The sequence below is a fragment of the Camelus ferus genome, chromosome 4 (assembly GCF_009834535.1).
Source record: "Camelus ferus isolate YT-003-E chromosome 4, BCGSAC_Cfer_1.0, whole genome shotgun sequence".
NCBI lineage: Eukaryota > Metazoa > Chordata > Mammalia > Artiodactyla > Camelidae > Camelus > Camelus ferus.
Genome location: NC_045699.1, coordinates 10878763 through 10905645, shown reverse-complemented (window position 1 = coordinate 10905645; position 26883 = coordinate 10878763). Strand labels below are relative to the sequence as shown.

General features: G+C 40.8%; 1 protein-coding gene across 5 annotated transcripts in view; it reads right to left on the bottom strand.

The window, feature by feature from the left end:
• APTX (aprataxin) overlaps window positions 1-26883 on the bottom strand; it is a 95893-nt gene that overhangs the window by 56385 nt on the left and 12625 nt on the right. For 4 of the 5 annotated variants that reach the window (XR_004319113.1, XR_004319114.1, XM_032477572.1 and 1 more), the window contains exons 7-8: window positions 25200-25303; window positions 24265-24447 (exon numbers count right to left, since the gene is read on the bottom strand). Coding sequence is in view for 3 of the 5 variants with exons in the window: in XM_032477572.1 (XP_032333463.1) it covers window positions 24293-24447; window positions 25200-25303 (259 nt within the window). In the remaining 2 variants the exon portion in view is untranslated. Of the gene's footprint in view, window positions 1-24159; window positions 24448-25199; window positions 25304-26883 lie in introns of those variants that run through there. The other variant, XM_032477571.1, reaches the window with a different exon arrangement.

The window sequence follows — 26883 nt, the reverse complement described above, 5'->3', positions numbered from 1 at the left end:
GGAAGAAAGTCAAGACCTGTACGCATGTAGACGAGTGGCAGTAAGAGGGACGGAAAGTGAGCAACATAATGCTTATTGGCCTCAGTCTTTTGATGAGGTAGCAGAAAACAGTCAGTTAAGAGTAAGGGAAGTGAGAACATAAGGACAGTGGTACTGAAATGGAATAGTTGTTGAAGACAATGAAGGAGGAACCTGACAACAGCCAACTGACAAAATGAAAGGGGAGTGCTGAGAGCCCAGCAAGGGTTCAAGGCCATAGATATGCAGGGGTGCCAATCTGTAAGGTTTATTGCAAGACGTACTGATTTTTTTTCTAACATTGATTAACTAATCCAAAGACAGGAGTAGAGGAAGCAAACTGTGGCACTGATCCTGGGTTAGGATACAGTAGAGTGGGGATTAGCAGTAGGATAAAAGTAAAAGAGGGTCTCTGTGGGAGAATATTTTAGGTGATCAAACATGACGTTCGTGGAGAAGAAAGCAAGCCCAGGATGGGGTTGTTAAACTGGGAGGAAGTGGAAAGAGCACGGGACTGGAAATCTTGACAATGCTAAAAAACAGAGAGTGGAAATGAAGCTATGAAAAAGCTGAGGGCTGGGATCAAGATACTTAGTTTTACTTGAGTCTTCTAAGATGGAGGTGTTCTAAAAGAAGGCAAGTTCCAGAATATGACCACACAACAGACAAGAAGTGTAACACAGTGGTTAAAAGCATTCTCTTTGCAGCCAGAGAGAATTTCTGTTATTGATTTTATTATTTATCTCACTTAGCCTTGGTTTCTTCATCACACCTAGTTCATAAGATTGTTGTAGGGATTAAAATACAGAGTTTTGTTCAGTGCCCAGGACATACCAAGCTCTCAATAATTGAGTTTTAACATTGTAAATCAAACTACACTTCAATAAAAAATAAGAATTTAAAAAAATAAATAAAAATAAATTTTAAATAACTGACAGTTTTTAAAAAGAAAAAAAACACACAGGTGCCCTACTATTCTGCCTACTATTAGTGAAGATGGACCTTATTGGGTAGAAAAATGTACTACCTTTAATAATGATGCTAACTTTGCCTATGGGCAGTAAACATTTCCAAATTGTAAGCAAATGCCTAATTAAAAAAACAAGTAAATAGCTTAATCCACTTCATTTTCCTTGATTGAAAATATCGGAGAATGAGTGCTTGTTATGGTGAGCAGTACTTCTGGAGGGTGTGCCTATTACAAATTAATTAAGTCATAAAGCACAGTAGAAACTCAGACCCTTCAACTAAGCCAATATTTTGAAAAGAAGGAAGAATTATTTTTAAATGAAAGAAAAAAGAACCTATTTGCAGATAACCAGTTAAAAATAATAATAAGTAAAGACAACAGAGCTAGTGTGCCTGGAGATGGAAGAATTATTCTTGGTAAAGTTGGAGAGGACATCAGAGTTACCTAGTGCAGTCAGCATGTTACTGTCAGAGAGTTTCCCCTACTCCATACGCCCTTATCAGCCCTCGCTCATCCTGTAAATTATTACCTGAAGTATGGGAAATGTATGCTTGTATATCAAAGATATAAAATAAACCACTTTAGCAGAATCCCTTACGATGCAGCTGGAGAACAGGTACAGCCCCTTGTCATGGGCTAAAGGAGTAACTGCAGGCTTGTTATCTGTTATGCTTGAGGGCACATGGTTTGCTCTGTGATATACTAAAATCCATTTAACTCAAATGGCTTTAGGCCACACAGCTAAAAGGCAATGCCTGATGTCCAGTGCTTAGTACATAGTAGGTACTCAATGAATGTTAATATCCATTTGCTTATTTATGCAGCCAACATTTACTGAGTGCCTAATATGTGCCAAACATTGTTCTATTCTTAAAAATAGAGCAAACACATTTTTAAATTTTGTCTTTATTTTGGCGGGTTTTTTGCATTATAAAAGTAATACATGATTGTTGCAAAAAGTGAAATAACACAAAGCTGTATCAAGCTTTCTTTATGGTCAGATATGGGATCAAATAGTTTAAATGTTCCATGAACATATGGGGGGAGTACATCTTCTCTATTCAAATATGAGGGTCCTTCTTCTCTATACATGAGTGCACACCTGGGTGCTTATATGCACGTGTGCATGCACACACACACACACACACACACACATTTACTTATTGTAGTGTTCAGTTCCTATATGTCCTTATTATCTGCCTCCTGGAGATGTCTAATTTTAATATCTACATATTAAAATTTCTCACTATAATTATTTTATTTATTTCACCAGTCAATAAAAATTAAAATGAAAGAATCACACAATGAGTTGAAAAGCAAGAGCTAAAATCCTTTGTTAAGCACCAAATGAATCAGAAAAAACATTAAACAATTTCTGTCAATAGAACTGTCTATAGCTAAGTACACTGTGAATTAAGTCACAAGATTTTTTTTTTCTTCAGAAAAATTCTTTTCCTGTCAATGTCTAATTAAATCCCTCAAGCACAAGAACTACATATCAGATCATTTACCTATTCCCAGTCTGCGAGTCATAATTATTTCCCTTGGCTCATTGTTAATGTGGGCTTTTGTATGGTTGAAAATGACTATGCAATTAGGTAATTCTGTTAAAAAGACAAAAATTAGGTTTTTCTCTCCAGAAACAGAAGCCATATGAATACAGTGATGAGAGACTAAAAAGCAATTCAGAAACACTTTTAATTATAATACAATGTCCAAAGTATCTGCCTGCATTGTTCATCTTTAAGGTCTGTTGCTTTTCATTTTGGTAACTCCTCCTTGGATTTTAAAGGAGAGGACAATGTGAAAAACACAATTACATTATGTGTAGAGAGTAGCCCCATCCAGGAAGCAATGAGCCACAGAAGGAGAGAGGATGCCCTGTCGACCATCTTTGCTATTAGTCACACTGGTTTAAAACCTCACAAGTTTTCTGGGGATAGAACACACGGAAAACAGGAGGGAAGGACCCAGAGGGCAGATACTATGATAATGATAGGGGTTTACAATTATACAAAATGTTTACTTTCCTTACAGGCACAACAACTGAGTTAGGATGTTAATCTGCTCCTGGCCAAGGGACTGGGAGTTCAATCTTGAAGTTTACTGTTGCTCCGAACCTTTGTGAAGTGAATTCACCTAAACTGTCACCTAAAGTGTTTTTCTACTTTAAAACATAATAGTTTCAATACTATACAGTGCAGGTTTATGATACAAATGCCCGAAACTATTTGAGAACCAAGATGGAAAGCCCAGAACATATGTATATTCTTACAGTCACTGAACTATTAGAACATTAGGGAGATTCTGTAACTAATAGGAAGGAAGAAAGAATGACTCAAAGTAGGAGATTCAGCTGAAGTTCTTCAGTATCATAAATCTCCACTGTATAGTATTTGGAAAACTAAAATTGGGTTCTTCCTATCCTTGGAAATTCCATGCCCCAGTGCCCTCCAGATAACAAAGTCATGTTGGTAACTGCTGCACATTTCTTAGGGTTGCCATCTAGTGAAGGATAAGTAGAATCAAGTGAATCATGTTCAATCTCAGAGGAACATAGGCTGCTTTACTGACCTTGATAACCATCTGAATGAGACTTGAGACCTATTTGAATTTGCCATGAGAAAAGTTCAAACAAGTTATCTCTTTTGAAATTTTCTTCTTTTAATGTAAAACATTTTAATAAGTCAAAACCAAATAAAGTATTTTTAGATATCTTAACTCTGCCATATACTTATATTTTGGTTGTCATTTCTCCACATTATTTGATCTTTCATTGATTTGACACCAGTCTGTGCTTTATCTTGTGGTGTTAGCTTCTAAAAAACAGATCAACTTATACATGGATTTATTTTCCCCCAAATTATTTTCTGGTTCATGATGTTAACATATTCAATAAATCCTTCTATAGTAAAATAATAATAATAATAATAGTTTATTAATTAATATAGAAACTACCACTGCTAGCTCTTATGTTTGGAGGAGGGGCTAAATTATTTCCTTTCTCAAAATTGTTTTGAACTAAAAGTAATTTGTTTTGTCAAGAATGCTATTTGGTCCTAAGGCACATTTGGCATCTACTAAAATAAATCTTACGCCTGCTGCCACTGAGGGAGGGGAGATGGAAAGGGCAGGAGGGCAGAGAGAACTAGCATGTTTTGTCATTCTTCACATCAGAAACAAGAATTCCATTGAATAGATTAGACCAATTCCACAAGAAAATTTCCTTTGAAAACAGCTATTTGCCATAATCACCATAGTTATTTACTGACCATCTACCAAGTGCTTTACCCTTATGATTTAACAGTAATCCTACGAGGTAGATGTATTGTGTCCTGTTTCACAGGTGAGAAATCCGAGAATCAGAGAAGTTAAACAACTTGCCAGTGTCACAGCTGCTAAGTGATAGACTTGGCATTTTAACTCCGCGACTTCAAAGCTTCTAGGGTTGTCATCCAGGATGTCGGTCCTTTGGGTTAACATGAGAGACTAAGAAAAATCAATACTGGCCATTGAGGATAGATACAGGTATTTCTCCAAGAGGTAATATTAAAATCACTTTTAGACGGGCAGCCCTAGAGCCCCAAGTATATTACAGGAACCTTCCTCACAGCCCAATGTCTGGGCGTCCAAGCACAGCCCCAGCAGGTTACTGGGGAGCTGCACTCACCCCTGCAATCCAGCATGATGCCCTCATCCATCCAGGTGGAGCAGCAGCCAGCAGGCGAAGTCTTTGTTGTCCAGATCTTGCCAGGCCCAGGTCCCTGTGACGAGCAAGCAGCTCCTGCTCTCTGAGACGGTCTCTCTGAGCCTTCCATGACTTCAAGCCCCAGGGGTGTCCTCACACCACCACTACCACCATCACTACCACCCTCCAACCAGCCCAACTAGTCCCCAGCACAAACCTCTCATGAGGGTGCCTCGAAGTCTCCAGTGGGCTCCTGGGGAAGGGCCTGGGGCTTACCCTCCTCTATCCCTAGCCATCTGGAACCCAGGACTCCTTCCAGGGGTCACCATCTCTCTTCTCCACCTCCTATGGCTCAAGCCCCTATGGGCAGCCTCTGACACCCAAGGATGCCACAGAGCCCTAGGGGCACTCTCACGATGAGGATCCCAGGGCAGCTCCTGCAGCTCCTGCCCCCAACTCAGTACAGAGACCTAGCTCAGCTCTCTCAGCCCATCTCCACAGGAAGAGAAAGGAGGGAAAAGTCAGGCAAGAGCTTCACAGGGGCTGGAGCCACAGCCCCTGGACCCTTCCCCCTCCCACCCACCTCTGCCCCCTCCTGGAGGGGTGCAGTCCACATCTGCCTGGTACTTTCTCCCAGGCAGGCCAGTGTATTCCACCTCGCTGCTGTGGGGAAGGAATGTAAATTAAAACCCAAAGTGCCAAGCCCTGTGTCCAACACTTTAGATACTTTATTTCACTTACTTCTTACAGTTTTAACCCTTGATTTTACCTCGAAGGAAACTGAGGCTCCAAAAAGCCAGCCAGAGCAGGGAGGATCCAAACAGATCCAGACATGCTGGGTCTCTGATCTTCGGCCCTTTCCACCTCCCCTCGCTCAGTGGCAGCAGATGTTTTACTGGAGTAAGTCATTTTTCAGCTGTACTTTCAGTTGGGAAGCACATACTTTTATGAAGGGGGCTGAGGGAAGGGGACATCCAAATAAGATGTCCCAGCCTTCAAGAGTCACTGCCTTCACCTTATGGTCATTCGCAGCTTGCCTTCCAACATACTGTGACTGAAAGTCAAGGCTCAGTAACCAACTTGAAGGAGATGTTCTGTGTGGATACGGGAGGAGGTACCTGGACGTGAGGGAAGAGCTCCAGCTTCTGATTCCTATCCTCCACCCCCTACCCTGGTCTGAGAAAGAACTACCCTGAGTTGCAAATTCCTCAAGTAAAGTGAAACTAAGCCCACCTACCTTATGGCATTGCTGCCAAGGTCGGTGACTGTCACAAAGGGAGCCTCGGTACTGTTTATTTAATGCCTCCCTCTATACCCAGCAGACCGTACTTCCTAGGCCCCAGCAGGAGGAAGAAAATCTCACCTTGAAGGAACCAGTTTCTAGGTCTCATGGTAAACCCAGCATGAGAAATCCTTTTGTCCCCAAAGACCCCCCCTGTCCTAACTGCTCACCCACACACCTAACACTCCCTATGCCCATCTCCCTTTCACAAACGAGTTCCCATCTCTTTCTCAAAGAGGGGACACCACTCTGGTGTTCTTCCCACCACCAGGAACTGGAAAACAAGCTCTGCCTTTACAGAAAGAACACTATGCTCAGCAGGTCAGCCTGGCAAACTGGAGTTCCAAAATGATGAAAAGATTCCTGGAGGGTTTTGCGGTGTTTTGGAGAGTGCCTCTGGGCAGATCACACACCATGACAACTTCTTTCCAAATTGTGACGATTCAATCACGTCTTCTACAAAGGACTGACTTTTTACAACTAACATCAGTGGTAGCTGCCCTTGCTCAATTTCCCCCAAATCTTGACGTGAGTTTGGGATTGTGTTACAGAGACAAATGCATAGCTTTCTGAACACTGCTTCCATTCCATGGCACCTGTGAACCAGCAGCCAGGCACAGGCAGGAGGTGAGCAGGCCCCTGCTGATGGTTACGCTGGAGTTGGAAATGCTTTTTGCACACTGAGCCCAAGGAAGGCAGAAGCTTCCATAAACCCATCCCCACCAGCTGTCAAAGGCAGAAAAACAAACAGCTGAAGGAGGAGTGGAGGTCTCACACTCTAGTCTCCCTAATTTACATGACTTTCTGCTAGCAATTGTATTGTTTTCCCTTGAAATTCTTCTCTCTAATCATAGTTTCTCATTATCAGGGAAGTGGGACAGCAAGAGGGAAAGAAAGAGATGCTTACTTCATACTAAAAATTTTCCCATCAGGTACTGCTTTAAATCCTTTAACTAATCCTTTAAATAATTCATATGCAAAAAAAAAAAAGATCTAGACACAGACCTTACCCTTGTCACAAAAATGAATCAAAATGGATCATAGATCTAAATGTAAGATACAAAACTATACAACTCCAAGAGGATAACATGGGAGAAAATCTAGGCAACAATGAGTTTGGGTGGGGCAGGGGCAAGGGATGAGTTGTACTTCATTAAAATTAAAAATCCTTTAACTGAGGACAAAATTTTTTGTTGTACAAATAGAACTGAAATGCAAGTTCCTATCTGAAAGAGATAACACTGAAATTTAAATTCATACCAAAGTATAAAAGACTAATGGCAGATCCTTGCCTAGGTCACACGGTTTCGGTTTCATTGTTATGATGCAAGTAAGGAGAAAGGAGATGAGAGCACCCAAGTATAACTACTCATTTACAAGAAATGAGGAAGAAAAAATATGTGTGACATGTACAAGGAATAGAGCCTTATCCTAGGGATAAACACACCACTTCCACTTAGCATCCTGAACGTATGCATTCTCTAATGGACACGAGGAAACCCCATGGTTCAGGTCTTAAAATCAGATTAAAATTTCCTTGTTAACAACAGCCAAGGTAGTCTCCATAAATCTCAGGTCCGAACCAGCAATTAATTCATAGTAATAAATATTCCCATGATTTTTAAGGTTCAATTATTAATAAAAAAAGATATTTTAATATTAAAGTATATAAACTCAGTATTTGACTCAATTTAGAAAAATAAAAAAAGAAATAAAGGCAAAAACAAAAAGATTATAAATCCATGAAAGTAAATAACAAACGCAAGAACTACTTTTCCAAAAATTAACACTTCGTAAGTATTCAGCAAACATAATCAAGAAAAGGACGGAGAAGATGGCGGAGTAGAAGGACGCTCGCAGGTCACCCTCTCCCACAAATACACCAAGACCCACATCTACAGACCCACTCAGCCAACCAGAGCACCTGCGGAACTCCGACAGAACATCGCCCTCTTCAAAAGATAAAGACGACAAAAATCTGGTAGGAGAAAAGGAAAAAAGAAAGAACAAAAGGCAAAGCAGAGCGGGACGGGTCCCGCGGGGAGGGAGCGACAAAGGAGGACTGGCGCTCGCTCGCTGCGTCTCCCCTCTCCAACTGAGAGGCCAGCGGGACGGAGGGGGAGCCTCTGAGGCTTGGATCTGTACAGAGCAGCCCTTGACTAACAGAACTAAGTTAAACGGGCACAGAGCGTCCCCCCGACACCCAGCCTGAGACGCGGGCTGGCAGCGGCGGGCAGGGCCAGGCTGCACAAGCCGGGCGGAGGACGGGGGCGGCTGCACAGAGGCAGCCCCGAGGGAACGCAAGGGGCTGCACGCTGTGACTGTGGGTGCACAGGGCAGAACAACCTGGGCCCTCCATAAAACAGCAAGGTTGATGTGCTCTCGGGGGAAGGGTGCACACCCCCATCTCTGAAAACCCGCGGAAAGTTTTCGGGGGAAGAGGGGCGGGGCTCAGGGACAGCCGCCATATCCTCCTCGCTGAGCACTCAGGCGGGGGCGGGGTGAAACCTGCATCCGCACGGAAGGGCTTAGCCTCAAAGGCCAGACTGAGACTGGCCTGCAGCCCGGGGCAGATAGGATCCTTCCATCCTGGTCCCTCAGAGAACTTGCTCCACAAAGACAAACAAGGAGCTGGGTTTTGGCTCGGAGCAGGGACAGGGCTGTCCCTCGGTCTTCCCCGAGCCCACCTGCGGAGCGCGACCAGGGCAGAGCGCGCAGCCGCACAGAGAGCGGAGCTACCGGCGGCGCAGGTAGAGCGAGAGCGGCCCCCCCACCTTTCGGGCAGGAACACAGCCCCTGACCGCGGTGCTGGGAGGGGGCACGACCCGCCCTCCTACCTGGCCAGTCTGCAACATCTGACTGCGGCATCCGGAAGGGCAGCCACCCGCCCGCCCAGAGCAGAGAGCTGCACCTGACCCAGTGTTAGGAGGAGGCGCGATCGGCTTGCTGACAGGTGCTGGGAGCAGCACAGAAGAGGGCGCCAACGGAGGGCCTCTGAAAACAGCAAGCTGAGCTTCCAAAACAGGACGAAGACAGAAAGACTTCACATTAAAAACACACAGACTCCAGGAGAACACCGACAAACCCCTCCCCCCCCTTTTTTTTTAAATCTGTTTTTACCTGTTCTATTTTCTGTTACTCTCTTAATTTTTACTTCTTAATTCATTTCCATTTCTCTTGGGTTTTGATGTCCTGCTATTGATTAGACACAGGTTTCAAATACATCTATTCATCTCCCCCCCCCCTTTTTGTAAAGGTTTTAAAAGGACATCTCAACCCGATTAATACTCTGCTTCAACTCACTCTTCTATTATTCATTATACACTGTTTTCAAACCCTCTTTCTCCCTTCTTTTAAAATTCTTTCTCTCTCTTTTTTTTTTCTTTCTTTCCTAAGTTCTATTCCTAAATAGGCATCAGATAGATAAAATCCTTAAAGACCAAAATAAACAACTGATACTCCATAAACCACAGTGCCAAAGAGGTATGAGCAAGATGAAGAAGCAGAAAAACCTTTCCCAATTAAAAGAACAAGAGAAATCCCCTGAAAGAAAGATCAACAAAATAGACATCGATAGCCTACTAGATCAAGATTTCAAAAAAGGAGTGATCGAATTGCTGAAGGAATTAAAAGAGATAGTGTTTAGAGATATAAAATATGTCAAAAATGAAATTGAAGCTATAAAGAAGAGCCAAGTAGAATGGGTAAACTCATTGACAGAGATGAGGAATGATCTAATAGCTGTGCAAAGCCAACTAGATAATGCAGAGGAATGAATTAGTGATCTAGAAGACTGGGCAATAGAAAGCACCCATTCAGAAGAACTACAAGATAAGCAAATAAAAAATAATGAAAATAGCATAAGGGACCTATGGGATAATATAAAGCGTCCCAATCTTCGCATAATAGGGGTCCCAGAAGGAGAAGAAAGATCAAAGGGGATTGAAAAGGTTTTTGAAGAAATCATGACTGAAAACTTCCCAAACTTAAAGAAGGAATCAGATATCCAAGTACAGGAAGCTCAGAGGGTCCCAAACAGGAAGAACCCAAATAGACCCACACCAAGACATATCATAATCAAGATGGCCAGAGTCAAGGATAAAGAAATGATTCTAAAGGCAGCAAGAGAAAAGCAAAGAGTAAGTTACAAGGGAACCCCCATAAGGCTCTCAGCTGATTTCTCTACACAAACACTACAGGCCAGCAGGGAGTGGCAAGATATATTAAAAGCCCTGAATGAAAAAAAGATGCAGCCTAGGATCCTTTATCCAGCAAGGCTATCCTTGAGGATAGAAGGAGAAATAAAGAGTTTCACAGACAAAAAAAAAAAAAAAAAGCTGCAGGAGTTTAGCAACACTAAACCCATGCTAAAAGAAATATTGAAAGGGCTATTCTAAATAGAAAAGCAGCAGGATGCTACAGAAATGAGAAACACACAACTGGAAAGGTGGTAACTCATGAATTACAAATAAAGTAAACATGAAATTATAAAAGAAGACATACAAATTACTGAGAGTGGGAGAGGGAGGCAGGGAAATATAGGATTTTTTTTCTTTCTTTTTAAAATTTTTTTAACAGTAGGATGGGTTTGAGATTATGTTACTATCAGTTTAATAAAAACAGTTATAGTAATGGGTTGATAGATTTACAAAAAAGGGTAACCACAAGCCAAAAATTTACAAAGGAGTCACAAAAATTAAATAAAATCCATGATAATACAAAGGAAAATTACCAAATCACAAAAGGAAGAAGAAAGGAACAAAGAGGATATACCAATTCAGCCACAAAGATAAGTTCAAAATGGCAATAAACACACATCTATCATTAATTACTGTAAATGTTAATGGACTAAATGCTCCAGTCAAAAGACACAGAGTGGCAGACTGGATAATAAAGCAAAAACCTTCAATATGCTGCATACAAGAGACCCACTTTAGGGAGAAGGACACATATAGATTGAGAGTGAAAGGATGGAAAATGATATTCCATGCAAATGGAAAAGCCAAAAAAGCAGGTGTTGCAGTACTGATTTCAGACAAAATAGACTTTAAAACAAAGGCCATAAAGAAAGATAAAGAAGGACATTTTATAATGATTAAAGGAGCGATACAAGATGAGGATTTTACACTCGTTAATATATATGCACCCAATATGGAGCACCTAAGTACATACAAGAATTACTAACAGAGATAAAGGGGGATATTGATGGGAATACAATCATAGTTGGAGATTTTAACACTGCATTAACATCACTAGACAGACCTTCCACACACAAAATAAACAAGGCAACAGAGAAATTAAATACTACAATAGAAAAACTAGATTTGGTGGATATTTTCAGAGCATTACACCCCCCAAAAATAGGATATACATTCTTTTCAAGTGCACATGGAACATTTTCCAGGATCGATCATGTACTTGGGCACAAAAGAAACCTCAACAATTTTAAGAAGATAGAAATTATCTCAAGCATCTTTACTGACCACACTGCCATGAAACTGGAAATCAACAACAGAGAAACAAAGGAGAAAAAAAGGAAAGCATGGAGATTAAACAATATGTTATTGAAAAAACAATGGATCAATGAGGAAATCAAAGCTGAAATTAAAAAATACCTTGAGACTAATGATAATGAAAGCACAACCACTCAAAACCTATGGGACACAGCAAAGGCAGTGCTAAGAGGGAAGTTTATAGCGATACAGGCCTTCCTCAAAAAAGAAGAACAATCTCAAATAAACAATTTAACCCACCACCTGAATGAATTAGAAAAAGAAGAACAAAAAGCCCCAAAAAGCAGCAGAAGGAAGGAAATAATAAAGATCAGAGAGGAATTAAATACAATAGAGATTAACAAGACCATAGAAAAAATCAACCAAACCAAAAGCTGGTTTTTTGAAAAAGTAAATAAAATCGACGAACCTCTGGCCAAACTCACAAAGAAGAAAAAAGAGAGAGCACAAATTAGCAAAATAAGAAAGGAAAATGGAGAAATTACAACAAACAAAATAGAAATACAGAATATCATACGAGAATATTATGAAAAACTATATGGAACCAAACTGGATAACCTAGAGGAGATGGACAAGTTTCTGGAAACATACTGTCCACCAAAACTGAATCAAGAAGAATCTGAACACTTGAACAATCCGATCACTAGAAAGGAAATAGAAATAGCAATTAAAAACCTCCCTACAAATAAAAGTCCAGGACCGGACGGCTTCACCGGGGAATTCTACCAAACATACAAAGAAGAACTCATACCAGTCCTTCTCAAACTCTTCCAGACGATTGAAAAGGAGGGAATACTCCCAAACTCATTCTATGAAGCCACCATCACCCTGATACCAAAACCAGGCAAAGACACTACAAAAAAAGAGAATTATAGGCCAATATCACTGATGAACATAGACGCCAAAATCCTCACCAAAATTTTAGCAGATAGAATCCAACAACACATAAAAAAGATTATACATCATGACCAAGTGGGGTTCATCCCAGGGACACAAGGCTGGTTCAACATACGCAAATCAATCAGTGTAATACATCACATCAACAAGAGAAAGGACAAAAACCACATGATCATCCCAATCGATGCAGAAAAAGCATTTGATAAAATTCAACACCCATTTATGATAAAAACTCTCGCCAAAGTGGGTATAGAGGGAACATATCTCAACATAATAAAAGCTATATATGACAAACCTACAGCCAGCATAGTACTCAACGGGGAAAAACTCAAAAGCTTCCCACTAAAATCTGGGACAAGACAAGGATGCCCACTATCACCACTCCTATTCAACATAGTCCTGGAAGTCCTAGCCACAGCAGTCAGGCAAGAGAAAGAAATAAAAGGGATCCAAATTGGAAAAGAAGAGGTAAAAGTGTCATTATATGCTGATGACATGCTACTATATATAGAAAACCCTAAAAGGTCCACACAAAAGCTACTAGAGCTGATTGAGGAATTCAGCAAGGTAGCAGGTTACAAAATTAACGTTCAAAAATCAGTTGCATTTCTTTACACTAACGATAAATCAACAGAAGAAGAAAGTAAAGAAACAATCCCCTTTAAAATAGCACCCAAAGTAATAAAATATCTGGGAATAAATCTAACCAAGGAGGTGAAAGAATTATACACAGAAAACTATAAACCATTAATGAAGGAAATTAAAAAAGACTTTAAAAAATGGAAAGATATTCCATGCTCTTGGATTGGAAGAATCAATATTGTTAAAATGGTCACACTGCCCAAGGCAATCTACAGATTTAATGCAATCCCTGTCCAATTACCCAGGACATATTTCACAGAATTAGGAAAAAATCATAATAAAATTTATATGGAACCATCAAAGACCTAGAATTGCCAAAGCATTACTGAAGAGAAAGAAAGAGGTTGGAGGAATAACTCTCCCAGACTTCAGACAATACTATAGAGCTACAGTCATCAAGACAGCATGGTATTGGTACCAAAACAGACATATAGACCAATGGAACAGAATAGAGAGCCCAGAAATGAACCCACAAACTTTTGGTCAACTCATCTTCGACAAAGGAGGCAAGAATATACATTGGAATAAAGACAGTCTCTTCAGCAAATGGTGTTGGGAAAACTGGACAGCAGCATGTACAACAATGAAGCTAGAACACTCCCTTACACCATATACAAAAATCAACTCAAAATGGATCAAAGACTTAAACGTAAGACAAGATACAATAAACCTCCTAGAGGAAAACATAGGCAAAACATTATCTGACATACATCTCAAAAATTTTCTCCTAGAAGAAATAAAAGCAAGAATAAACAAATGGGACCTAATGAAACTTACAAGTGTCTGCACAGCAAAGGAAACCAGAAATAAAACAAGAAGAAAACCTACGGAATGGGAGAAAATTTTTGCAAGTGAAACCAACAAAGGCTTGATCTCCAGAATATATAAGCAGCTCATATGACTCTAAGAAGAAAATAAACAGCCCAATCCAAAAATGGGCAGAAGACCTAAACAAGCAATTCTCCAAGGAAGACATACAAATGATCAAAAAGCACATGAAAAAATGCTCAATATCACTAATTATCAGAGAAATGCAAATCAAAACTACAATGAGGTATCACCTCACACCAGTCAGAATGGCCGTCATTCAAAAATCCACAAATGACAAATGCTGGAGAGGCTGTGGAGAAAGGGGAACCCTCCTACACTGCTGGTGGGAATGCAGTTTGGTGCAGCCACTATGGAAAACAGTGTGGAGATTCCTCAAAAGACTAGGAATAGATTTACCATATGACCCAGGAATCCCACTCCTGGGCTTGTATCCAGAAGGAAATCTACTTCAGGATGACACCTGCACCCCAATGTTCATAGCAGCACTATTTACAATAGCCAAAACATGGAAACAGCCTAAATGTCCATCAACAGGTGACTGGATAAAGAAGATGTGGTATATTTATACAATGGAATACTACTCAGCCATAAAAACCGACAACATAATGCCATTTGCAGCAACATGGATGCTCCTGGAGAATGTCATTCTAAGTGAAGTAAGCCAGAAAGAGAAAGAAAAATACCATATGAGATCGCTCATATGTGGAATCTAAAAAACAAAAACAAAAACAAACAAACAAACAAAAACAAAGCGTGAATAAAGGACAGAAATAGACTCACAGACAGAGAATACAGACTTGTGGTTACCAGGGGGGTGGAGGGTGGGAAGGGATAGACTGGGATTTCAAAATTGTAGAATAGACTACACTGTATAGCACAGGGAAATATACACAAAATGTTATGATAACTCACAGAGAAAAAAATGTGACAATGAGTGTGTATATGTCCATGAATAACTGAAAAATTGTGCTGAACACTGGAATTTGACACAACATTGTAAAATGATTATAAATCAATAAAAAATGTTAAAAAAAAAAAAAAAAGAAAAAAGAAGAAACACAAAATGCAAGATATGAGAAATGGACCAAAAACAACAGAAATCTAAATTTCCCCCCCAAAAAGATGATGTGTATAATCTTTTCTTACATCTCTCAAAAATGATTACAGGGGATTCAGGTCACATCAGGGAGAGTAACTTTCTCCAAAATCTCCTCCTCCCTCCTCTCCAGACCACTTGACCACTTGAAAGCTCCCACTTCCCAGATGTCTCAAGGTCTTCACCAAATGTTCACTTCCTGTATCTTCTTTCTCCTCTCTCTCTCCCTTTTCATTATGTAAAGTGGTTTAGCTTCTCTGACTTCTTTTTGTTCCCTCTTCACTTCTCCCCTTACTTAAATTCTCTAACACAAAGGACATCCAAAGCCAAAATCCTGACCCTTCTCTTGATTTTCAGGTCCCTTTTGCTCCTCCTCTTCTCCTGGTATTTTATGTCTGAAGTCTGGGTTTCAGGCCACAAAGCACTCACACATGAGTTAATCTATAAACCTTATCTTCCATCCCCACCTCATCAAAAATGTTTCCTGGTAAACAAGTTTATACTGCATAACACAGGGAACTATATCCAATAAAACCTTGTAATAACCTATAATGAAAAAGAATATGAAAACAAATATGTGAATGTATATGTATGACTGAAACATTATGCTGTACATCAGAAACTGACACAACACTGTCAACCAACTATACTTCAATTTAAAAAAAAAAAGTTTTAAAAAATGTTTCCTGGAGTTCAAGTCAACGCTTGAGAGAGTAGCCCTCAGAAACCAAGAAGGTTGATTCCCAGAACTCAAGGATGGTTCAATATTTGGAAACTTAATATAAGATGCCATATCAACATAACACACAAGAGAAATCATGGAACTTCAATGGCTGCTGAAAGACATTTGTAAATACAAACAGGAAGTTGCTATGTACAACAGTTTTGAACAAAATGCAGTTGATATCTCTGTGAAAGAGCGTGATCAAGATTGGGGGCAGAGAAAATCTACTTTTCTAGATCTAGTGGTAGGGAAATCAGATCCAGGACATGAATTACCTTCATTTGTGTCATCCTCAGGCCCACGGGAACCTGTTCGAGGCCTGGAATTAAGCCTTGCAGGGTGTCTTTCTCCTCTACAGCAGGCTGCAGAACTGATATGACTTGTTAAAACTATTAGCCATTTTTGGCTTTACTGGCTACTAAATACAAATAACTGAATGTTGATTTCATCCCCTTGTAACGTTACTTTTTTTTAAATAAAACTTTTTTCTCACATTCCCAAATACACACTTACTGCAGCTAATTAGAAATATGCACAACATAATAAAATTTAAGTTACCCAACTTCTTACTATCCAAAGACCACAAATTAACATTTTAGTATATTTTCTCCCAGCATGAGTTTGGGAATATAAGCACTCTTGATGTTTAATAAAGACATAACTTTGTCACTGGTGTTAAAAACAACTACTTCAGTGTCCCAGACAACTCAGTGGGACACACAGAGGCTACTAGATTAAAGAATTTTAACACCTTCTCAAGGCAAGAGATTATACATTTGTCTGCCTCCAAGACACAGGGGCATTAGATGTTCTCCCACTGGTAGCAGAGTGAATTTCTGTATGTGGTCTGGAGAAATGCTCTACCAGATGTTTCAAAATAATCAGGGTCTAAGAGATGTACACACACATGAGCGTATACCAGCTAAGAACGTCTGCCCTAGGAAATTCATAGATGATTCATCTGTATGGAAGCGTATACATGGGAAGAGGGTCCACAGCTCTCACCAAATTCTCAGAATCTGTGACTCCTTCAAAACATCAGCAGCACTGGTTTGTAAAGTTCTTTCCAGCTCTAATATCCTGTACTACTTGAGGTTGAGGCGCTTGTTCTGCCTGCTTAGATGACAGAAGCACTGAAACAGCTGGAGGACAGAGGTGAAGCTGGGTTCTTTTATCGGTAAGAGGCTTTGGGGGAAGCTGGCCCATGAAAAATGCACACACAGCCCTTTATCTTCTCTGTGGATCATTTATCTCGCTTTGACGGTGCTTCCTCTAATATTGAGCCAACAGAGAAATAACAATTATGTCAATGTAAAAATTATGCCACTTTTCAAAGACATACCCAGGAGAAGCAGCTCCTAGTGCTACTTCTAGGTCTGCCTGCGACTGGAACAAGAGTTACTAAGCTTGGGGTCACCTTAAGAAATGGGAGGGAATGAGCCAGCTAGCATATTTCCAATGCCTACCATACACTTGATATGTCCAAGACCCTCACCTTCTTAGTGCCAGAATCAGACCTCAACCCTGGCACTAGCCAATTTTAGAGTCTATTTAACCTCCAGATCAAATGGCCTCCCCTATCAATCGTGTATGTTTTGTATTCTTATCTACACCCTGGCTTTCTGTCAAACTTCTATCCTAATTAGGAGATCAGTTAAACATACATAGGGCCTTATTTTAAAAACCCCTCTATTTTATTTTAAAACACTGATCCTGAAACATAGAAGAGTTACATAAAACTTCTTCCCCAAAAAAGCTCTGGAATAAAGGATAAATTAAGAATTTAATGTTCAAAGGCTGCCATCTGGTGGCCAAAGATAGCAATCCCTCTAAAAATAGAGCATAGGAAAGGTAAGGAAAACCTCAGCAGCTCTAATCACCCTGTTTGTTAGCAGATTGATAACCTGGAGCGTCATGTGGGAAAATATTAACATGTTTATGTTCCACTAATTCTGATACATGAGCGATGTATGCTCATAGACAACAGCAGCAGGACGTTTATCACAATGTTTCCAAAAGCCAGATGCAGCCGCACCAGACCACACATTTGACATGTAAATCCAGCTGCAAGAAAGAGTTGTTTCCTATAATGCTTTCAAGGTATGACACAAGGTTTCACTCATTCAACAAAGTTTTATTGGGATCCTATTACGTTCTAGGTACACTAAACTTTACTGGGCACATGATGGAGAATCAAAGAAACAGCTTCTGTCCTAGAGAACCTCATGGTCTGGTGAGAAACAGGGTCCCCACCCTGTAACGCTGCACATGTGAGCCTCAGCCTCAGGGGTGAGTGGGTAAAAGCTTCTGCCTGAATAAGTGCCTTTCCTCATTCATATGGGACATATATTAATAGCTTCTTAGGTGGGGTATTCAGACAGGTGTGCCTACTGGGGCCTCTCTACAAAATCTTAGGTCTCTTCTCTAATGCCTGACAAGCTAGAGGGATCCCATTTTAGTATTTGACCTACTTTCTCCCCTTGTTCTGTCATGAACATTTTCCTCTTTATGGGTTCTTAAAAGCAAAAGTAATCGTTTTCCAATCCCCAGTCACTGGACAATTCTCTAGGTATTCACAACCTTGAGAATACTTGTGACAGTAGAAATACTATCAGTAGTAGATAAGAAACTAGCTCTCACCTGGCTTCTCAGGCAACTCCCAAAGCCCATTCCTCTGCCCTGGCCCTGGCCTCCTACCCTAGAATGCAGCCAACGAAAGAGCAGCAGAGGCTGGTGATCTCCTAGTGAGCCAGGACATGGAGCTGCCTCAGGACCCTGGCAACTCCAGCCAGCGCAATAGGAGTACATCCTACAGCTTCTGGAGAAGTTTCTGCAAAAGGTCCTTGCATAGTAACTATTCAGTTTGAACATGATAGTTTTTCCTCCAGTCAAGGCAAACAGTACAGGTCCGGGGTGGGAGCTGTGGGTTGTGTCAACTTTCAACTTGTAGCTGCCAGAAACCCATGACTGTTTGCCTCCTTTTTAGGCTTAGATCCCATCAACATCAGGGTGGGGTCAAGAGAGCTTCCAGTGTGTTGGGATGATCCATATGGTCCATGTGAGAGGTAAATATCTATTATTTTGCAAATTGCTCTTCCATGTTCCAAGTAATTCTAGTGAGGCCATCAGTCCTGTGATCCTCCTTCCCTCACACCTCAAGATGGTCCTATTGCTCAAGATGGCCAGAGTATGTCATCCTCCTAAGAAACACAGTGACTAGTCGAGAGATGAGTATGTGACCTAAGCAGAAAGAGTCAGAGCCCTTTCTATACTTTGGCAGGAATGTCAAGGAAAAGGATTGCCCTCTCTCTGAGGCATGTGGCTATTTTTGTCCTCCCCACCCCCATCCCTGGAGCGAGTCAACACAGGAAAGCAGAACTAAGAGATGGAAAGGAAATGCTCTAGTGATGTCATTTAAATCCCTAGATTCGGCTATGCATTTTGCTCCCCACATGGGTCCAGAATCAGCATTAAGTGGGGCAGATGAAGACATCTTTTAAAACTTACTTTACAGGTGAAGGCATGGATGTAAAGAATCTCTTGTGTTTTAGAAAGCTCATCTGCCAATTTTGGTCTTAGGAAAAAAAAAAGGAGACCTTGGGGACTGAACAATAGAATCTAACCAACTGGAGTCTGAAGACTCGAATCTTACAAATAAGATGTCAATACCTTGCAAGCAACTGGGAAGAGTTAAGAAGATGACTTCAGTACAAGAAAAGATCTGGTTTAAATTGCTAAATGAGCCCCTTAAACCTCCAAGTCCCAGCTGCCTCCTAAAAAAAATGACAAAGTTGAAATAGATGGTCTCAAAATAAACTTGCAAAATGGAACAAGCAAAAGGAATTGGGTAGAAAGTGGCCCAGAATCCTAGAACTCCTTTCCCACTGCCCCATGTCCAGGCTATTTCCTTCCCTGAGGTCGAGGTAGAGAGCAGCTGCCAAAAGGGTGACTCTCAGGCATTTGAGGACGTCACTGATTGATGAGTCATTTTACAATTGCTTACATAATACTCACCTACCAGCCCCTCCCTGAGTCAGACTCTAAAACCCAAAGTTCATTCCTTAGTGGTAGTCTGTTGGCTTAAAAAAAAAAAGTTAACAGATTAAGATATAAATACTAAATTACTCCATTTCAGAGTCTGCCTAATGGACTTTGAGAGTCTCTCCCTCCAGCCCTGACTTAAGATCTGCTGAAGGTCTGTTCTTCATGCCCTCGTATAAGGCACTCACTTGCTCAGTTTCCAGTTGCAGTTCAGCTCTGACGGTCACATCTACCTACGTTCTCTTACAGCAACAGAAGAACTCAGTTATAAACGTGCCTTCTTGACTAGAGTTTAAAGTATCCATCCATATTCAACTGCTTTATTTTGATAAAACTGCTGCCTTGCCTGGCTATGACGGAGCCAAGATAAAAGAAGACAGTGGAGAAAATTTCTCCCTAATGGAGAAAATATTACGATCTGGCATCATAAATGTGATTTACATGTTTTTCGTCAATTTTTTTCATGCCAGTTTGCCGTGTACTTTGAGAAGACTCCACTCACTTTTAATGCAATGATAAATGATAAAATTCCTATATAACATAGACAAAGAAAGTAATTTTTTTTCTAGTATTGTCAGTAATAGCCCACCTAGGGGAGGGTGTGGCATGGGGTCTATATACCTCAATATTTCACATCCTTTTTCTGGCCCCTCCAAGTCATTACACCTGTTCTAAAAGAGCTATTATTATTCAAGCTCACTGAGTAGCCTGGCTAAACAAAGAATTTAGAGGTGGTTACCTCACTTCCAAATTTTCCTTCATTATATCTCACATACTATACTGTCTGTGATAGTCTCTTTGGTTGTAGTTTCTTATCAAATATCCTCATCCTGATTTTAACACTGATATATTGAACTATATAACATTATTGATTAGGTGGAAAGTTAGATTGAATGCTTTTGCAATATCTTTTTTTTTTTTTAAGTTCACTGAGCACATAATCTGAAGTTTAGTTAAATGTTCTGTAATTCTCAAGTGCACTGGCTGGGGCCTCTAAAATCTCTGCATTAGTTTGGCAGTACAAGCTGCTACAAGCTGTACTGGGTCTTCAGTACAGTTTGTAACATTAACAGACTGTACACAAGAAATACTGCCACTCCCACTGTCTTGCGATACGGTCATGATGCAGCTGATCTATTTGTGCAGATGATCAGTACTGTTTCCCCCTACACATTCATTCTGATAAAGCATATTTAATGCCTTTTAGATAGCTTATGATGAGCCTGTCAGCCAAGGTTCCCAAACCCCTCAGATCAGAGGATTTCCCCGTTTCCCAAGACTCCTGCCTGAGTATGGAGGCTAAACTGGAGCCAGCAGTTCCCGGGCCCGAATTCCATCTCCAGCCAGAGGCCCCCAGGTTGTGCATATACCAAAGGACTGAGGGAGGAGCACTGAGACCAAAGGAGAGCATCCCAGAAACACCCTGGAGGTGGTCTCGCCCCTCGTCTTCCATGGTGATCCCAGACACCTCCTGACATCCCAGAAGCATGGTGATGACCCTTTTCTCCAGAGCAGAGGTTCCTAAGGTGCGTCCACAGACCCGTACGGAGTCTATGAAAGCAATTTAGGGACTTTATAAACTCCCTATTAATGTATATAAAATGTGTATATATACCTTATTCTGGGGAGTAGGCTTCATGGCTTTCATCATATTTTCTGTAATCTAGTCTACAGAAGAGCTCTGACGAAGTCTCCAAGTTGGGGTTACTGGGACAGAGAGAGACAGTTAGGCCAACTCTGTCACAGATGAGCCCTTGAATCTCTGATATCTAGCCACATCCAATGAATATGATAAACTGCCAGATGCCACATTCCAGGAAGTGTCCCTGAACCCACAGAGACTCTTAATGACCATCCCAAGTATAGTCTGGTCTGTGGAGGGACTTTTAGTACCTGGATATCAGAGACAAACCCAGAAAATGGAAAACAAATATGCTCTGAGCCTAAGGCAGGCTGCATTCTTTAGGGTCCCAAGCCAAGCTTCTGGATGAGAAGAGAGGATGGGCTCCCACTGAAGAGCAGTCATCAGCTCAACTGGCTCCTAAGAGCCTGGGGACAGAAGCAGTCCCTCCAACCCCTGCAGAAAGGGAAGGATGGTCACTACAGCCAGTCACTCTCCCTCATCTAATGCCCAAGGTCCTCCTGGATCCTGAAATAACATTGACCCTGCAGAGGGAAGGAAAGCCCACAATTGGCCTAGAAAGCCAACCAGAAAACGAAGAATGAGTCCTAATCTAGCAGCTTCAGAAATATCAGGTGCTTTGAAGCTAAGGGCTCATTTAAACTGTGGTTCTCAAACTTTAGTATGAATAAAGATCACCCTGAATGTTTGCTATATAATGCAAACTGCTAGGCACAAGGAATTGTGATTCAATAGTTCTGGGTAGAACTTAGGTATTTACGTCTTTTAAAAGGAAATTAGTAATTCTGATCCCTGGAGTCCATGTAGTATACCTTTAGAAACAGAGTTTCTAGGGATTCCAAGGCACCAGATGTGGAAACGTGGATACATCAAGTGAACCTTCCTTCCCAATCCCCACCACTGCCCCCACCAAAATAAAAGTAGGGACTTCTAGCTACCACTTATTGAGCCCTTCTCTGTGCCAGGTACTATGCTAAATCTTTTACACGGATTATTTTATTTAACACTTATAACCCTTAAGTTCAGAAAGTATAAGTAACTTGCCTAAGATTCCTCAGATCTGAGTACCAAGACAGGACTGAGATCCAAGTCTGAATCCAGAGTCTGTTCTTAACCAACAATCCCATGATTTTGAAAAGAGTTACAATGCCTAATACCTGATGACACCTGAAGCCACATCCCCTCCACAGCTGGGCTGAAGGAGAACCCCATGGGCCACGGCATTACTTACTTACTGCAAGCGCTGCAGAAGAGGAAGTAGCCAATTGGGCAGGCTCAAAGGTCCAGGGTTGAGCCAGACAGAAGGAACTATGGATAAGCTGGGCTGACAAGGTAAGGACTACATTCCTGGAATGCAGAAGGAACACCAGACAGAGATTTAAAAAAAAAAAAGTTGGACAAAAGGGGCTTTAAAGGAATTTACCAGCCTCAGAGAAATCAACAAAAACTGTGGAAACTTTTGCACAACACAGGGCCACGGCCCCTGCAGGTCTATGACCCCAGATAGTACTGCATTCTACTATTCGGCAGAGAGGGAAAATAATGAGTTCAGTGCACCAGAACCAAGACCAACTTTGGAGCGCAGGACCTCTTATAGGTTCTTAGATCTTCATCTTTTAAAGGGGTCTAACAATAGTGCTTACCCCATAGAGTTACATACAGTGAGAAGTAAATGAGACCATCTGAATAAAGTACTTAGCATAATACCAGAACACAAGAGTTAAACAAGTGTTAGCTGCTATAAGCATTAATTACTACTAATTATGACTATACCCACGCTCACCAAAAAACCACTATGGCATCTTGTTTATTTGTGAAAGACACTGTGGTCAAATGCGGTCTCTGTGGATTGAAGTTTTCTCTCTTCAGAGAGAAGATACAGTTAAGGATGTTCTTTTTTTTTTTTTAACTCAAGAGCAAAGAAAGTCACATCCCCAAACAGATCAACAATTGATCAAAACAGTGTTTTAGATCTCCCTTAGCCTTTAGTTCTGATGTTACCCAAAAACCAGCTTAATCCAACTGTTCCATCCAAGTTTATTCCGAGGGAAAAGTGAAGTGATGGGGTTCTCTGCAACTTTTTCATTCAACAGCTACTTTTTGTGCATCGGAGCTGACTTTGTGACTATTAGCTGAACTCCTGATAGTTTTCAATTACCTAAGGGAGATGCCCCAAACAAATGAACTTTATTTCAGACAACAGATTCAGGCCACCAAGAAGAACTGACAGCTAAACCACAATGAACATGTGGCTGAGTATTTCTTTACCAGCCAGGAACTCCTGGTATAAGAAGAAAACTCCATCCCTCCACCCCCTCATCTAGCCTGTTTGCTCAGAGTGAAGGAGAACTGACGAGGCAGACTTCTTGAAAAGGGAGGATTTGGATGGTTTTGTATAGAAAGGAATGAAGAGACAGAAGAACCTAAGTCTTCCTATGAAGGAGGGGGAAGAGATAGACTATTACCGACCAGAGTCAAATCAGAGAACAAGACCAATCAGTGCCTTCAGGATAAACAAGAGAACACTCTGGCTGCTCTGATGAAAAGGTACCAGCTACCTCCAAGGAGGAAGGATGAATGTAAGGAACAGAAATATATAAGCAGCCGTCTGCTTCCATATCCCGCATTTGATCTGAACGTGATTTTGCTCCCATTAGTCAGAGGTAACGTGGCTCCTGGCGATGGTGGATCCAGCCTGTCCCAGGCACCCTCACCAGAGAACATATCCATGAGAAACCCAAATTCCTAATTCCTAAACTATTTCCAGTCACCCCCACATTGTGCCCACTCAGGAACAGAACAAGCTTTGTAGAAATTTCTTCTAAAAATTTAAAAACTGCATGTTTTAATTCAAGAAATAAAAGTTCACATGCAATCTGGAACAGGTATCAGGAATTTGCTCTTAAACAATCAGCCACACCTGCTGCAGAAGTTCAGGCTCCGCAGAATCACCACGGCCAGTGCTTCCTGAGATGCTCTTTCAGCTGAGGAATGGAAGGCAGCAGCTGCTGGCACTCATGACAACGGAGAGGAAGCTGCAAGAGCTCAGACATTCCATCTCGGACAGTCACTCTGCCAGCCTCTTGTAGCATCTGAATCACAGCTGCAGGCAAGAAAAACAAGTTCAGAGCCCAGCTACTCTGCAAAGCCAAGATACCAAACAAAAGGAAAATCTGACTCCAGATATGCCAGGTTGTCTTCAAAGCCAGTACAGTTGAGGTTAAGTTCACTGTTGTGGGAAAGGGGCTTGGTCAGATTCTAAATCTCAGCAACTTATTTTTGAGATGATTACATTCCTTCAGGATACTCTCTAAGCAATCCATGTTACTATGTCAAAGACATCACAGGGCTTTACCCCTGGTAGCCCTTAATCAATGGTAGCTATCGTTGTTAATATCCCAGCACACTGAAGTTCCACAGTATGCACACCAGGAAGTGCTTCCTTCTACATATACACAGCCTTCCCCTGTTAAGTAACCATTCTTGACAGAAGGCAGCTCCCAAGCCTCTCCCAGCCAATGGCAGAAGAAACAAGTAAGTGTTCAGAGCTTTCATACCCATGAACTCCAAAAATTCTCAGGACAACATTTAAGTCCCCCAGTTACAATAAACAATCTTTTTTGACCCTAATATAACAGCATTCCTACTCCCCCAAGAAGGCTACTCACAGCAAAGCGGCAATCCTACTACAATTCAAGTAATCCAATTTCTTTTCATGGGGCTCTCTGTATAAGCTACACAAAGTTACACATGGGTTTTTGAAGCCAAGTTATTATTTAAGGAAAAACAAATGAATCAAGTATAAAAACAACTGAGAAAATGAAACAAATGTGAAAACCAAAGAACACTGTTTACCTTGTGATTCAAGGAAGTACTCTGTATTGAAAGAATTCCAATGCTTTTTATTCTTAAGGCAAGGAGAATCAAAATCCTGGCTAATCACATGAAGGTGTACATGGCTAGTTGAGAGGAAAAAAAGACTGACCATTAAACTCATTAAAAACTACAGCTTAATCAAAACGACAAACAGTAAAAGTATGAGTATGTAAAATATTGACAGTGGTTCCATTTAATTCAACTCATCCATTCATTCACTTAAGAATATTTACTGCTCATTAAATACCTACTAGAGCCAAGCACTGTTCTAGCACTGGAATTCAGCAGTGACCAAAATGGTAAAGGTCTATGCCCTTATAGAAATTATATTCTAATGAGGGGAGAAAAATAATAAATAAGTAAACAAATAGACAAGGAAAATTCAAACTGCTAACACTGTTAAGGAAAAAAAAAAAAGAAAGCAAAATGGGATAGAATGCCTAGGGGGTAGAGACTGCCTCTTTAAGCAGTTGGGTGTTCAGGGAAGGCCTCCCCCGGGGCAGCAATCTGAGCTGAGAAAGCAGTCAGGCAAGCAAAGCTCTGAGGAAAGAGTCTCAGGAAGTGGGAGGCCAAGTGCAAAGGCCCTGTGATGAGAATGAGCTTGCTGTAACCAAGGAACAAAAAGAAGGTAATATTGCGGAATGGCTGGAAACAAGGAGCAGAGATGAGGTAGGAGCCAGATCATAAAGGGGTCTTGTAGGTCAGCAGAAGGTTCGCATTTTATTCCGATTACACTGGGGAGCCACTGAAGGATTTTAAGCAGGTGGGTGATATTATCTGATTTATACTTTAAAAGATCACAGCAACTTCACTTACTACTCATTTTGCTTCCCACCCACACCAGTCATAGCTCTTGCTTTTAGCATTCTCCTTAGCATAACAGCACTCATTATATGAAAAAGGTATGGACACCATGATTACTATGTGAAAAGCACTATGGTCAAGGGCTGTTAGTCATGAGCTCTGCAACATTAGGGAAACAGGATTATGGGTGACTTTTAGCAACAAATTTTTTGAATAAGGTTTTAACAATAAAAAATATTTTTTAATGATACACAATATACATTCACCCTGTAATGTAGCAATTCCACTTCTAGGTATTTACACAAGAGCAGAACAATAAAGTATGTCCATGACATATACAACCTGCCTGAATCTCAAAATCCACTATGCCGACCAAAAAAAGACAGAAAAAGAGTACACATTGTATGAGTCCCTTTACATGAAGTTCTAGAACAGATAAAACTAAGTTATACTAAAAAAAAAACCAGGACAACACCTGGGGGTTGAGGGGAGAATTAAGCGAAAGGAACACAAGGGAACTTCTGGGAGATGATAGAAATGTTCTGTATCTTGAGCACAGTAATAGTTACATGGCATATACATCTATCAAAACCGATCAAACTATAAATCTTACTGTTCATTTTACTGTATGTAAGTTATGCTTCATTTTAAAATAAAGAGTATTGATGGGGAAAAAATGTGGTACAAAAATTTCATTTGGTTAAAGTGGCCAGTAATCTATGCCCTAATTACCCTCCTAATAAAATGTGAGGAATGTTGGGTGATTAAAAAAAACAATCAATAGAGGGAAATGGGTATAGCTCAGTGGCAGAGCGCATGCTTAGCATGCACAAGGTCCTGGGTTCAATCCCCAGTACCT